Source organism: Zonotrichia leucophrys, chromosome 2 (assembly GCF_028769735.1).
Source record: "Zonotrichia leucophrys gambelii isolate GWCS_2022_RI chromosome 2, RI_Zleu_2.0, whole genome shotgun sequence".
NCBI lineage: Eukaryota > Metazoa > Chordata > Aves > Passeriformes > Passerellidae > Zonotrichia > Zonotrichia leucophrys.
The window spans coordinates 79,330,827-79,345,512 of NC_088171.1; the positions used below are offsets into that span (position 1 = coordinate 79,330,827).

A 14,686-nucleotide genomic window follows, 5' to 3' on the forward strand; every position below is an offset into this window, starting at 1 on the left:
TTTCTCAGACTGTATCAAGTTTGCCCCTGGGTCCCTTAGAAGTACCTGTACTGCAGCTCAAGACAGGTCTGAGAGCCACTTCAATTTTTAACAACGCCTTCTGCAGCTGAGCTGTGTCAGACCTCTACAAGGAACACACCCCACCTCTTCATTTCTTTTTCTTCACATACACTTCAGCCACTTCTATAACTGGATGGAGATCTGGCAGAAGCAACAAAACCTACAAGTGCTGGACAGGCAAGGTACTGTGCATGTGAATAATTCCCTCAGAGCTCACCCTGGATGCTGGAGACCAAGCCAACAGAGGACATGCAGACCTTTCCTTCTGCACAGGCAGCTCAAGGCAACACCACCTGACTCGAGCAGAAGGACATGGGCACCAGCACAACCAAGTGTGACGCTGACTGGCTTAGCGCCTGGTCAGCATGGCATCACTGTAAACGTGTATCTGGCCCCCAAGGTACCAAAGGGCTCAAAAATGAGCTGTGTTTGCCTAGCCCACGAGCTGAATTGTGCACCGCTTGGGAAGCAAAAACATTTTATGAAAAGTGCAGAAAGAGAAGGAGAGTAATTGGTATGCATTACTTGCCTAGCTGTGATTCATACGCTGTTGAAAGTGGAACAAGTTAAGCCATTGAAGTGACTAAACAGCTCTGTGACACTTCCACAGCAGAAGTTACTCTAATACATTGCCAAATAAATGTTTTTCATTTATGCACCAAGTAAGTTTCTGACAAAAATCTTCCCCTCAAAATAATCTACGTGTTTATAAACAAAAGTTATGATAAAGCCACCACAGATGAATAAAACTGTCAGGTTACTAAAGCTGAATAGAAATTCATGCAGTGTACTGAGAGAAGCTTAATTCTTAATGGGTGGCAGTAGCCAGCTGGCTTCTTGGCAGCTTTCAAACCAGAATGAACCCTGGAAATTACATAAATTACCTTGTTTTCAAATACAAAATTAAGGTTGAAGACTGTACAAGGTTGCACAGCAAAGCAAAAAGAAAGCAAACAGTTTACAGCAGGGGGTGAACAGAGACTAGAGCTTACCCATACATGTTCAGCAGTGCAGAATTACAGATTTTACAGGGCAATGACTTTCTGCAGTAACACATTATTCCATAAAAGAGACCTTGGCAACAAAAATCCAGTGGGGAAAAAACCACAAACTCATCTTTAAAAACTCTTAACTTTCTCTCGGTGTGAACTTTTGAGCAACTTCCAGTCATGTTTTTTCTATTCTTTGTAAGAGAAGTAGCATGAAGTTCCCTAAACAAACCATCAAATCCTCTGATCTCAGTAAGAACTTTATCCAGCGGCAAGACAGCTCTAACACACGGTGAGAAAAACTGCATACAAAACTCAATCCAGTCACAGGAGGTTCTACTCTTTTCATCTGCTCTTTGTGTCTTATCAGAATTAAAATTAGAGAGGGAAATAAAATTCTGAATCCCTGACAGGCAAATGTTTCACTCAGCAGATTTTTTTTCTTGATCTAAATATAGCACAGACTAAGAAACATCTGCTTGAGTGAGCCTGCATCCTGTAGTACCTCTTTCCTAAGTTCTTGGGAGCATGCCATTAGTCACTGAGATGGTATTATTTCAATTGTCTGCAACATCCTGGAAGTTTCAAGTGTTTCCATCATGGGCCTCTCTCCATTTAAGTCCTATCTCTGCAATCTCCTGAAAGACTGCAGTTAATTTGCTGAATATAAACAGAGAACAACTGTTTTTGAGTAAATACTTCACCCAAGAGCACAGAGTTAGTTATTAGGGTAAAATATCCATCACACTCTTTCACAAGTTATTTTTTCATTTTTATAATACTGGTTTTTGGACACGCAGTCTGCCTTTTCAGCAGGCTCAGGCAAAGCAAGGCACATGGTTTCTGCATGTAAAAACTGCAAATTCCTCTTTCTGCCTCCATACCTCAGCAGAGTGTTGCAGTATGTGCATTACCACAGGCACAGCTGTTGAAGGACCTATTATTTGAACAGGGCCAAATGTTGCAGTGGTGCTCCCTAACAAGTATGTCTGGGCATAGGAAGGGGCTGGTGTGTGTATGCCTGCCTGAAAGCTTCGGCTTTGAGGATATGCAGTGCACAAAAAATAAATATTTTTAAAAACAAAAACCTTAAGATGTTAAACACCACAGGGTTTGTCTTCCAGGGCCTTTCAGTGGCATTTAAGATATTAAATGCCTGCATTTTATTTCATTAGATATAATTATCTTTAAATACCCCTATCTATCCTATGGTTATAAAGGAATTAATTTCTGATTCCAAATAAATTCATCCTTGCAGCAAAGCCAAGTTTCCCACATGTTCATAAAATTACATCAACTACTACTACCCTGTTAACATTTGCCCTATTTCTTAACTGAACAAGGGAAAAATGTCTATACATAGCTTAATAGAGCATAAAGGCCTACTTCTGCCTCACTTTTGTCAAGCACTCTGTGCTATTTCAGTAACACTGAGACTTACATTTCATCCTTTTTCCAAGCAAAGAAGCTACCAGTCCTAAAATACTCAAGAGAAGAAAAGCTGTGCTGGCAAACTGAATTCTAGTCCTACCAGCAGTAAGCCACTAGACATTTGAGTGTGCAGCCACTGAGAGTGTTTCTCATTTCTGATTTAAAAGTGTCCTCCACAACTCTCACAAGATGAGCAGCATATCAAAATACTGACCAGAATGCACTTCATATCTTTTACCAGACCTGTTACATTGATCACTGCTGTGCTATAATGACACAGTAGAAGTATTAGAGGTGTATGAGCCAAACAGATAAAGCCTTTACACTTAGATGGGGGCATCCAAGAGATGCTCTGCTGCTGGAAACAGCCTGCAGAGGAGAAAGCAGCCTTTTTGGTGACATTTAACCTGTAGACCACCAGCACAGAAAGATCAAATACCCAGGAGGGGCATGCAACCAAAGGAGCAGGGCTGTCATCTCAGTGTCTGCCTCAAGACAAAATTAATGCAAGGCTGTGCTATGGACACCCTCCCATAATGGGCAATGCAGAGCAAAGTGTATTTCCAGCAGTGAGTTGTGACACAATGTCAGACTGTTATCAACAAGCTTTTCTGAATCAAAGGCACATGCCTCATAGGTAGATATGAATGAAGGGGCAGCACTGTGGCCAGAGCCAGACCTCCTCTGCCGTTCCTTGCACTGGCACACTCAAAAAGATTCCACCTTCCTTCCAAAGCTTGCATAGACCACTGTTTCATTACTTTGGTAATGATGGCTTTGTATCTGAAAACCTAGCCAATTCCACTTCCCTTCTCCTTGTTTCAACCTCAGTCTATTCTGGAGCAAAGTTTAGTTTGAGTAAGAATGAAAAAAGTAGACTCATGTCTTCTAGCAACACCATTAAGCATACTGTGTTTACATAAAAAGCGCTCTGAGCTATTTTACAATCAACTTGTCAGAATACACACAAAAGGTTATATGCAAAAAACCAACAGGCTCTTAAGAGATCATTCTCTTCCACATACAGTCAGCCTGATCTGCATTCCCACACTTGACTCCAGCTAGAAAAATATCTGTTGCTCTACTTTGGCACCACAACAAACACCTGGCTTGGACAGGATTTCAGTCTTCCCACTCACAGATGCTGAGGGAGCCATTTTGGAGAGAGTGTGTGTGCACATGTGTACATCTGTGTATGGAAGAATTTGAACTCACACCAAAATGCTGTTCATCTCTAGTCTGTGCCACACTTCACAGCAGAGACTACTGAGACTCCCTCTCCTGTGTTCTGCACACAACCTTTTATGATAACTGCATATTTGTTACTGCTATCTTTAAGTTCTCTTTTACCTCTGCAATTTTTTTCTCACACCATCCCTTGCCATCCTATAAAATGCCCAAAGGCACAAAAGCCACAAGGGTTCCACTGTCTTGCAATGCTCTGTTTCAGATGTTCAGTTGCATCTTACCCATCCTCAGGCCAGGAATCTGTCAAGACACAGTACTTCCAATGCAAAGATCCTGACAGGGATATTTATGATCCCAAACACTTTTAAAGCTTGTTGGTGCACAGCTTAACTTCAGCACATCGCTTCCCTGAAGAGTCTGGCTTATAGATTGAAACTTCTCACTGTATGCATGGGAGCCAAAGATCAATATTCACAACCTTACAATTTTAAAACTAGTAATAACATAGCAGCATGTGACCACAATTTACAAACAGCAAGCAACTGATTTTCTTAGATCACCACTAAGCAAAATGAGTGATACCATTACATAACGCTGTACTTCTGTCATTTCTCAATAGCTCCTTTTTCTCCCTAGTGAAAAATGTTGTCTGTTGAAGTTAGTCTGTGAGGAGTCTGAAAACTTATATACTGGGTTTTTGATATTTGTAAGCCACAGGGAGCTCTACCAGCTTGTAATTACCTCAGTACAAAACTTCTGGAAAGGCTAAAGACAGACTGCATTTTCCATCACAACAGGCTGCTGCACACACAGCACACAGCTGCTCTGTGCATACGTACAGCAAAAGTCTGTTACTTTCAGGAAGAGCTTTTTGTGGCAAGCACACTGTTGAAAGCAGAAACTGTGCTGATTTAGTCAGCATGAACAGAGTGGGAGACTGGGCAGTCACTGAAGGGCTGCTGCTTCCTAGAGAAGCGGAGAAAAACTGCAGGCAAATTCTGCATCGGGTATAAAGGTTATGTAAATCTACAGGGGAGAAGTGGTAATGGAATACTCTCAGCCAAATGAAAAGCATTCACTGAACGTGAAGTATTTCTGGGGAAAAGAATAAAACATACTGAAACAGCCCATTTCAAAGAAATCAAGGGATTGGAAGGATACTACAGCCAGATTCCAAAGTCTCAAACACCAAACAACTCAGACAAATAGCTTTTCTAAGCTCTGCAACTCACTCCAAACTGTTACACACAAACAGGAATTTAACTCTTCATGTTTTGTGCTTTTACCAGAAAAATAAAAAAAAATTTAAAAAATTAAAAAAAAATCCCAGAGACAGAATTTGTCCTCAATACTTCAAGGGCAAAATGTATTGGTGGTGTTTTGCATTGTTTGGGTTTTTTTGTGTTTTGGGGGTTGACTTGTTGGTGGTTGGGCTTTTTGGTGCTCTTTTTAAGGTATGTTTTTATTTAACAACTAAGGCACCTCCTTCTGGTTCAACAACTAACCTATTATCCTACTGCTAGAACTCCTCTCTTCACTAGCTAAAAGTGCACATTAATTCCTTCCCAATAAAGCAGAAAGGTTATGCTGCTTACAGGTATGCACTAATTTATTCAGCGACTTCCCACTTCCTGCAGGATGAGGAACACAATTCTCCTGCCAATAAGCACGGATGGCTTTCAGGTTAGGGCATTTTTATCTTCCATCTGCTTTGTGATGCCTTCTCAGCACTCCATACGCATGTTTGATAACAAACAACACGCTCTTGAAAATAGATCAGAATACAGAAAGCACAGGAGAGCTTTGAGCTTGCTGTTTCTTTGCACCTGAACCAAGGGCTACTCTACCAAATATGAACCCCCCGCCTCACTCCCTCATCTGTATTTTTAAGTAGACTGCAAACATAAAAATACATCCTTCACAAATAGGGAGTATTAAAATTTTTCTTTGCATTGCTAGGTAGAAAGGTCATTCATATCACAAAACAAAAAAAAAATCAACATCAACCACTATAGTACTTTTCCCCCAAAGTCTGGACTGCAAAGAGGCTTTCATAGCAACAGCTGTGTGTGCTTACAGACTCAAAATAATAGCCTTTTTCCCAAAGAAATAAATCAAAATACAGAATATCTATTTTTTTCTTTTCAATAAAACATTATTATCTAGGGGAGCAGTGGCAATGTGCCAACACATCTGGATCAGCCTTCCAGAATTATTCAACAGTGACTCACATATCAGTCTGCCTTTCAGGGTTTTTTTCATTTTTGAAAGCAAATCCTTTTACACTCTTGGTCTTTCACCACTACAACCAACTGTATTTTATTTAAATACCATTCCAGCTGTTGTTTGTAATGCTAAGAGAAACAGGTAATGAAGAGATATATATGAAAAAAAAAGAACACATTTCAGCAGCTGACTGCTCCTGTTCTTCATAACAGATAAGGACCAGTACTATTTGCTTTAGAAAGTGAAACAAAAAAGCTGCCCCCTAAGAACAGTTTAAGAAACAGCATTTATATTTTGTTTGAACAAGCAGGGTCCTGTGAGAGCATTGGCAAGGAACCATTTAGCAGAAAACTGATGGGGGAGCTATGTACTCATGTCTAAAGCTAAAAAGTAATTCAGTCCTGACCTCCTTCAAAGACCAACTGCCTTGTGCTTTTGTTTCAAGTGCAAAGCAGATGTTTCACTTACAAAAAACTCCCACTCTTATCCTCTAGGAGGTTTTGCTGAAGAAGCTACTTTGAATACTATACTTTGCCACTGAACAGACCATTTCACAATGTACAGTGTGAGGAAGGAAGGCACACTGGAACATGCTGTGATCCAGAAGCTTTTCATATTTTCACTGAGTTTGAGCAGTGAGGAGATTTAACGTGAGCTTAAAACAGAAACCAAGATTGTCAAAAACCAAAACACCCTGCTGAAGTCCTTATTCTTGCTGTAGCCTGTTCCACCTTCTCCCATGAGCTTATAAACTCACTTTCTGTGTTTTGAATTGGAGCAAAAAAGCTAATCGTACTGAAAATTAGTGTGGCAGAATCTTCTTCTTCCTGGTGACCTGGGAAGAAGACTAATAATTGCAAACATGAGGCAAACCATTGTCATTATCATGACCTAATGATCTTGTCATTATCAAGATCTTTAGGTTGTTGCAAAGAACTGTCAATATACCAGATAAAAGTGTGATGTGCAAAACACAGAAGTAAACAAAGTCTCTTGGGGCAACAAGGTTGCCTTCAGTAGCCTTGCACTTATGCCACACATTTTGGTCTCCTGAATCATGTCTCTCCAACCATGGGTCAAGTAAGTCCAGCAGGAGAGCTGGCGGGTAAAAAAATTAAAAGAGCACAGCATCTCCCTCCACAATTCTGACTTTTAGCTGTACCAGTTCCCTGATACAACCCTTCTCCCTCCGCTGTGACTGAACAAGCATGTGTACTTGTGCAACAAAGGAGGTAAAAGCTGCTTCTGAAAGTAAAAAATCAAAATAAAATAAAATTTTAAAAATCCTTAAGCAGAACCACATGCTACCCCAGCCCACAATCCACAGTGAATTACAAGCCAAAACTCATCATACAACAGAGGTTCTCATGGTGTCCTATGGGAAGGTTCTAACAATGACAGCAACACTGGATAATACTGGGTTTAGGACCTTGAAGTTACCATCACAATTAGTGGAAGTTTTACCTCTTTAACGTGAGTGTGAAAGGACACAGACATGTCCAGCAGGATCTTGCGCTGCTCCACACGCCTGACGAAATCCTGTATCCGGTCTTCGAGCTGATGGGCAGCTTGATAAATTTCCTCTGGGTCACACTCCCCTGTCTGAGCAAGCTGCTCTGCTGCTTCTAGGAGCTTATCTGCATTCGTATATGTGTTCTGGGGAGAAATAAGTTGGTTTCACAGGATTAAACGAAAGAAAAGTCAGTCAGTGCCTTTTAAAGCCACTCCACTAATAAAAACAAAATTACAAAAAGACCCTGGGAGTGTACTTGTCTTTCTTCTTTTCTTAAAGGCAGCACAATATAATCTTACTAAAGATTTTGTTACATTTCTATATAATTTTCTACTTAACTGTGAATAAATTCCTTAGCTCCTTATTTATGTCTATTCAAATGTCTCCTTGACACAAAACTTGGAATTAGTATTTGATATACAGATCTAGAATAAAGATCAGCTGAAATGCCTAATCCACTACATGCCAACTGGCCTACTTCAATACTGGAAAAATCACTACAGTCAAGGACAGAAGACTTTTCAAATGTATACTACTAGAGCTGAAGAAATTCTAACTGCTGGTAGAGACACTTAACATCAAGCCCACACATCCAGCAGGAAGGTGGAAAGTGACCAAGCACAGAGAGAGAACATTTCTCTCCATCCTTAAAGAAGTCAGGCATCCAAAATACATGCATCAAGTGTGTATCATCATTTGTGAAAAAGCAGCCGCATAGGAAGATTTAGAAATGAGCTATGGGCAAGTGTCCTAGTGGAATAGTGTCCCCATACATCCTAGAATTAACAAATGCAGATCAGAAGGCCTGTAAGAGACTTGAGACCAAGCAGAAAACAACAGAAGTCTGGTCTCTGATGTCCTAGGAGTCCCACGGTGCACAGAAGAGACAGGTGTTTAACAACTCTTAAAGCTCTGCATTTGCAGCCTGCCTCAGTATCTTTCTTGTTAATTTGGAACAGGACCGAGTCCAAACTTTTGTTATGCTTTGGGTGCTCTTTTTGAGCTTAATCTTGGGTTTTCATGCTTTAGAATGGTTCTCAAAACTCTCATCAAGCAAGGTTAAAAGGATGTTAACCACTGAAAAAAATAACTGAAGCCAAGTCTGGACTAAAGAAGCTTTGCTCATGTCACACCATTAGGTCTTCTGATAGGTTTGCACTACAGACTAAAAAAAGAAGAAAGCATTCTTGACAATATAAACTACACCCTTTCCTTCTCCTTTCTGCCCTTCCATGTTCTCCCAACCTCAATTACATCAGGTAAAAACAATCCTTGCTAAGATAAATTAAGCCTATGCAAATGTGCTTTTCTTTGCCATAAATATAGTATCACACCTCTAATTAACATTATAGTATCCACAAAAATTAAATCCAAGTCCAGCCCTAAAACTGAACTAAAGGGCAGGAAATAGGAGCTCTCCCCCAGGGTATCAAGGTAAATTATCAGACAAGCCCAGGACAGATTACATGACTCAGTGAAGCTTTCACATATTTGGGGAGAGCTCCCCCTAAATTTATTATGATCTATTTATGCAAGGAATTGAAACCATGCTGTTACTTGACTTAGACTATGTAACTCTCAGCCCTTCCTTAACTCCCAGCTTTTTAGTTGCACGGAGAGATAGAGAACTCCTTCCTGGTTTCCCTGGGAATGCCTGCAGAGACAAACATGAGCTTATGCTATTCAGTGGGGAGCAGGCTACTCCACTGTCTCAGGCCAGGCTGGCCCTGAACACACTCTGAGAAGTGCCTGGAGTTCTGCCTTCCATGGCTGCAGCTCACTGTGTCCAGGGGGCAAGGCACAGAGAGTCAAGGCACTCCTCAAACAACAACTACTTCACCAGCCCAGAGCACCACACCCAGCTGCAGATGGCTGAAACAGAAGTTTCCCATTTTAATGAAAACTTTATCTCACATGTGAAGCATTGTTTACGAATTCCAGGAGTATCTTCCGCATTACACAGGCCCAGGCACATCTGACTTCTCTTTCTGTAAAGGGGATGGTGAGCTGCCTGTATTTAGAAAAGATCACAGCCTGGATTCTGCTTCAAAAGGGGCTGCAATTCTCAAACCTAGCAGCAGGCACATGCCTTGTTGCTCAAATTTCACTTCCAAGCAGAGCTGGAGTGTAATATAAACTGCTCTTTGGATAGAAATCACATCAGCTAGGTGTTCAGTACTACCTACTGCCTCTCCCAGCTCTCTGCTCACTTCTAAACAATGCTCAGAGGGAAAAAAGCAGTCATGCAAAAATTTTGAAAATACTTGTCCCAAGGGGCAGCCTCCAGTTGAAAGTTAGGCAAAGAGAGCAAGAGTTCTTCCTTAATGGTGCTTATGCCAATTTCCTAAATTGAAGGAAAGGAAAGGAGCCTTCAGGTTGACAAACTTCCTAAGGATCTCCTCACTAGCACACTCTCCTCAGATCCCAGGGGAGAAGGAGCCCTGTAAGAACTTCAAGATGACCTGTAGTCCCCATCCTTCTGTGCAAGTCTTTAAATAGGCATTCTTCTCCAAAATTATGAAAAAGTCTCCATAATGGAATTTACCACCTTCCCCAGCTACAAATTCCATAATTTTTTCCATCTTTCTGTTAAATAATGTTTTCTCAATATTATTCTCAAAGAACAAGCACCATATTTTTAGAAAGCATATGAAGTGACACATCAAAGAAAACCCAAAGATTAAATTTCAAACACTAGTGCAGAAATGACTACTACTAACAATAAACACAGAAATAATTGGAGATATGGACTGCACTTCAAACAACCTGGAGTTTACTGTGCTCTGGAAAGGGAAGAGGGACACATAGATGGCTGGAGACCAGCAGAGGTGTACAAATCATTAAAGGTACAGAAAATAAGATAGATGACTCATTAAGTACAGTGGACACTATCACATTTAAGCATCAGACAATACACTTAAAATGAAAAAGCAAAGTACTTTTCATCTAAGGAGCAATTAAATTGCATAACTCATTGCCACAGGGTGTGGAATACATTCCAAGATCATAAAGGGGTTGAAAAAGTAGCCCAATTAAGGAAAGAAAAGTCCATCAGTGACTGGTTCAGATGCATCCTTCAGTTCCAACATCAAACAGGCTGGGAGGGTAAAGGTAACTTTTTAAGCATACAGTCCCTTTTCTTTATCCATCTGGTGATAGCCACAAGCGAGTTTAAGACATGGACCTTTAATTTGATGTATTGCAACCATTTATGGTTAAAGTTCAGAACCAGTCCAAATTCATAACCCATTTTTATAACCTTAAAGGAGACGGAAACAGGTGTTGGTAGGGAAATGAATGGTGTATTCAGACAAGGTCTGCAATGAGCTTTCTTGTGCATCTCTTGCACCAAGAAGACTTACCTGTGGAAAACCCACTAATTAATTGTTGCCATACACCTTTTGTGGTTTTTGAGCATTGACTACTGTCAAAAAGTGGACAGAGATGACATTTGAAACAAAAAAAGCTGATTTAGAATTTCAGACAAAAATGCATGGAGAAGTACAACTGCAATATTGACCTGTATCCAGTGCCTGTAAGCTGAAAATTCATGCCAATAAGTGACTCAATTATGTCAAAATTTGGACACTTGACACTTTAACTGAATGGTCTTATGGACACAAAGGTGAACATGGAGAGAGAGTCAAAAAAGAAAGAAAAAGATGGGAAAGTATAAGTTGAACTGGACAGGCTTCACATGAAAAGAAAAACATGATTTTACAACAGTGGGTGCAAGTTAAAGTATGAATGTGTAGAATTAATTTGGAATCGGAATTTAAGGAGGATTATTAGCTGAGTTTTGACTACCTAGCTTTTGTAGTGGTAATAAAAAGTGTTAAATAAAGAGGAACAAACCTTCATTTCACATGAATTTAGAAGTGAATAATTTGTGAGACTACAGCCCATTGACTGGAGCATCTATTTTATTTGACACACAGCTTATTTTAACATCTCTTTGAACACTGTTGAGGAAATGGCACCTCATTCACATAAAAAAAAGAATGTGGGAAAAAGCAGAAAGGAAGAAAAAAGAAAAAATAATTTTCACTCCCCTCAAAATCAGGAGTTAGCCTTTGACCAGAAACATGTCAACATAACTGCTGGCTCCCTGGAATTGCCAGAACATTGCCATGCCAGTGACACTTCATTTAACATTACTCTCAGCTTCTGGCTGGAACTGACTGAAAACCCCTAATAATGCCCAGAGTGCTATTAAAAACAAACAAAACCAAAATCACAACAGAAAGAGCAACAACAATAACAAAAAAGCCCAAAATAAAAAACACAACAAAGACCTGGACCGACCAGAAATGTAGGCAGAAAATAAGTCAGCCAAAAGTTACTGATGCTTTAAAAAGGAGTGCAGAGTGCTGCTTTATACATGAACATGATCTTCCTTGTAACAGCAACAACAGGAATGCCTTTTGGGCTGCTTATATTCAGTTTTACAGCAAGTAAGAGGAACAACTCAGAGGGTGTGCCTCTCTTGGCAGTAACTCACTACAGATTCAAGAGTTAGAGATGAAAAAAATACTTATTAGATCATTTTGTCCATCCTTCTGTCAGTGGAAGATAGTCCCCTGTAGTATATTTAAGTTCTTTGACCAATCTACGTTTTCAGTATCTCCATAAATAGAACTTACACCCTTTCCCTGAAGAGATAATTTCAAACTCCAGTAACATTCAGTTTGGGGAAGTTTTTAGTAAACATTTGCTTTAAAATTTTCTGCTTTAAAGTCTAATGCAAATTAACAAGATGCTTTTTTTAACATCCAAGTAACATTTCTATGCACTTCGTCCACTTTTGGCTACTCAAACATTTTCTTTTTCTTTTCCCAAATAATACAGTATTAAGTATGAGATCATTCAGGCTTTGTTAAGTATCTTACAGAAATAGACTCCTGCTTGTCTGACCCAGAAAAATAAGTATTTCCACATGGAAAATATAACTTTTTACTAAAAATTAAGTAATAGACATGCATATAGAAAATCCAGCATGTATATATACAAAAGTAACAAAACCTATTCTTTTTGAAAATTTTATAGGAAATCAATATTGAGGAAGTTTTCTGATGCCCATTCAAGTCCTCAGCCAGTGAAGTGCTCCAAGACTGTATTTACAATAAAATTTTATCAACAGTTTAATCTTCCACTAGACAGGCAAACTGTAAACAACACTTCTGATGCATCCCCCATAGCAAGTGTCACAGCCACGCTCCTGCATACAATGCCACAATTATCTAATAATGTTGTCTTCTGTTTGACTGAAGCACCCCTATATCAACCTCACCTTTGGAGATTTTTCTTCATTAATCTTGGAAATAATGTTTTCTCTTACCAGTCATTAAGACTGGACAGACAGTGCATGTTACTAATGGGGAGGATTCCAGCCTTCAGCTTCCATCACAAGGTTGTTCTTCACCTCACAACCCCCCTTTTAGAGGCTAACAGCTACACTAGCTCCTTGTTAACTTCCCTGCATTCCTTTGTATCTCTATTTGTTTTGATTTTTTTTCACATAAAGTTGTGTTCTGAAGTTGTATCATAACTTAAGGCAAAACTTAGGGTTATTCAGAAAAGGAGGACATTTACAAACTCAATTGTATTGAAAGAAAAAAAACTTAAACCAGGTTGGCCAGTTTGCTGGCTCACCTGGTTTCTTAGGAGACCCCCTTCCTCTCCATGAGACTGCAGTGAGAGTGTGGGAGCTCCTCAAACTTAAAGTCAGAAAGCAAGACTTTCAATTCATCTCCATCCTCTCTTACAGGCTGCATGAAAGTTAAAATCCTGGAATCCCATGGAACTAAGCTACTTTTAAAAGGAGAACTTTCATTCTTCTTTATATCAATATTTGAAGGAATGCTTTGAAAAAAAAAATTAAATAATAATAATAGTGATGATGCCAAAGCAGTTCTATTTTACTTGAAGGCTCACACCCTCTAGGACTATGGAAGCTTGTCTTTTTCATCTCAAAGCTAGAGCATAAAGGAGAAATGCAATAAAAACTTGCAACAGAAACAAAACAGTCCCTTCCTGGAATGGAATGTTTTGTAGTGGGGTTCCCTCTGCACAGCCCTTAAGTGCAAAAGCAGGAATTTTTCATTTATTTCCATGACAAGTGTACAGTCCTTCATGTGATTGCTTTTACCTGCGCAACCTCCTCGAAGTCCTCATGGCGTTTCTGCAAAGCTCTGGCCCGATGCAGGGATTTTCCCACTCCAGTGTGTTTGCTAAGAAAAGCTTCTCCATGGTTTTCAATCCAATCCAACACCTGTGGTACAGAAGAGAGGCACACAGAAATCCTGAGTTGCTGTATTAAATGTTACAACAAAAAGACAATTATTCAAGCATTTGAGAAGCTGTAAAGGCACTGCTTAAAAAGAACTGAACTGCTGGATTAAAACACAATGTTGCCACTGAAGGACATTAATTACATCTCATTTAACTTTTCTCAAGGCAGTAATTAGCTCAAACTAGCAAAATAGTACGATTCAAGATTATATCTGTACTTTGAAGCCTACAAAGGACAACCCCATTTCTCCACATTCATCAATTTGACAGTAATCTGATCCAAGTGGCAAGACCCCTTGTGAGGGTCTCTCTAATCTGTTTACACCTTCAGCTGACATTTTTCTGCAAGGTTAACATTAATGAAGCTTGCATATTGCTGGTGAATAACACAGTGAAGTTCTACTTTAGATGAGAACTCACTTCACCTTCTACATATCATTAAGTCAAGAAGTAAGATTCAGTAGTAACTAACTTCAATTAACACAAGAAAAATTAGCAGAAATCATTATGAGATAAATGTCTGTATTCAGAGCATATGAAGGAATATGCTCCAGCTCTCAAGAAGCATCTATCACCTCAAAATATCAGACATAATTGTTTATTGTAAATTTTATAGCTGAAAAAGTGGTGAACAAAAGACATTTTAAAGACCTTTATGCTTCTACCACTGGGTAGAATGACTGGGCTGACAGTTTTATAAACAGTAAAAACTGTACATGTAATTAGTTTCTGTCAGTTAACACAAAAGATTCCAGCACACATACCAAATTTCTGATGAGTGAATGAACAAAAACATCTAACCTCTCTTCAAACTACTACTTCCTAGCCATAACTTAATCCATTAGTTCAGTATGCACATGGTATTCAATTTCTTGGAAGATACTCAAAAGGTTCAAGAACGACATTTAGAATTAAAAACAAGAGCATATAAGCAATTATCTGAAGTCAGCTAACCATATCTACACAGCACTTACGTAGTGGTGCAGAA

General features: G+C 39.4%; 1 protein-coding gene across 2 annotated transcripts in view; it reads right to left on the reverse strand.

The window, feature by feature from the left end:
* Positions 1-14,686, reverse strand: part of TRIO (trio Rho guanine nucleotide exchange factor) — a 246,352-nt gene that overhangs the window by 125,171 nt on the left and 106,495 nt on the right. For both annotated transcript variants that reach the window (XM_064705497.1, XM_064705498.1), the window contains exons 10-11: positions 13,556-13,678; positions 7,359-7,550 (exon numbers count right to left, since the gene is read on the reverse strand). In XM_064705497.1, coding sequence (XP_064561567.1) covers positions 7,359-7,550; positions 13,556-13,678 — 315 coding nt within the window. The remainder of the gene's footprint in view (positions 1-7,358; positions 7,551-13,555; positions 13,679-14,686) is intronic.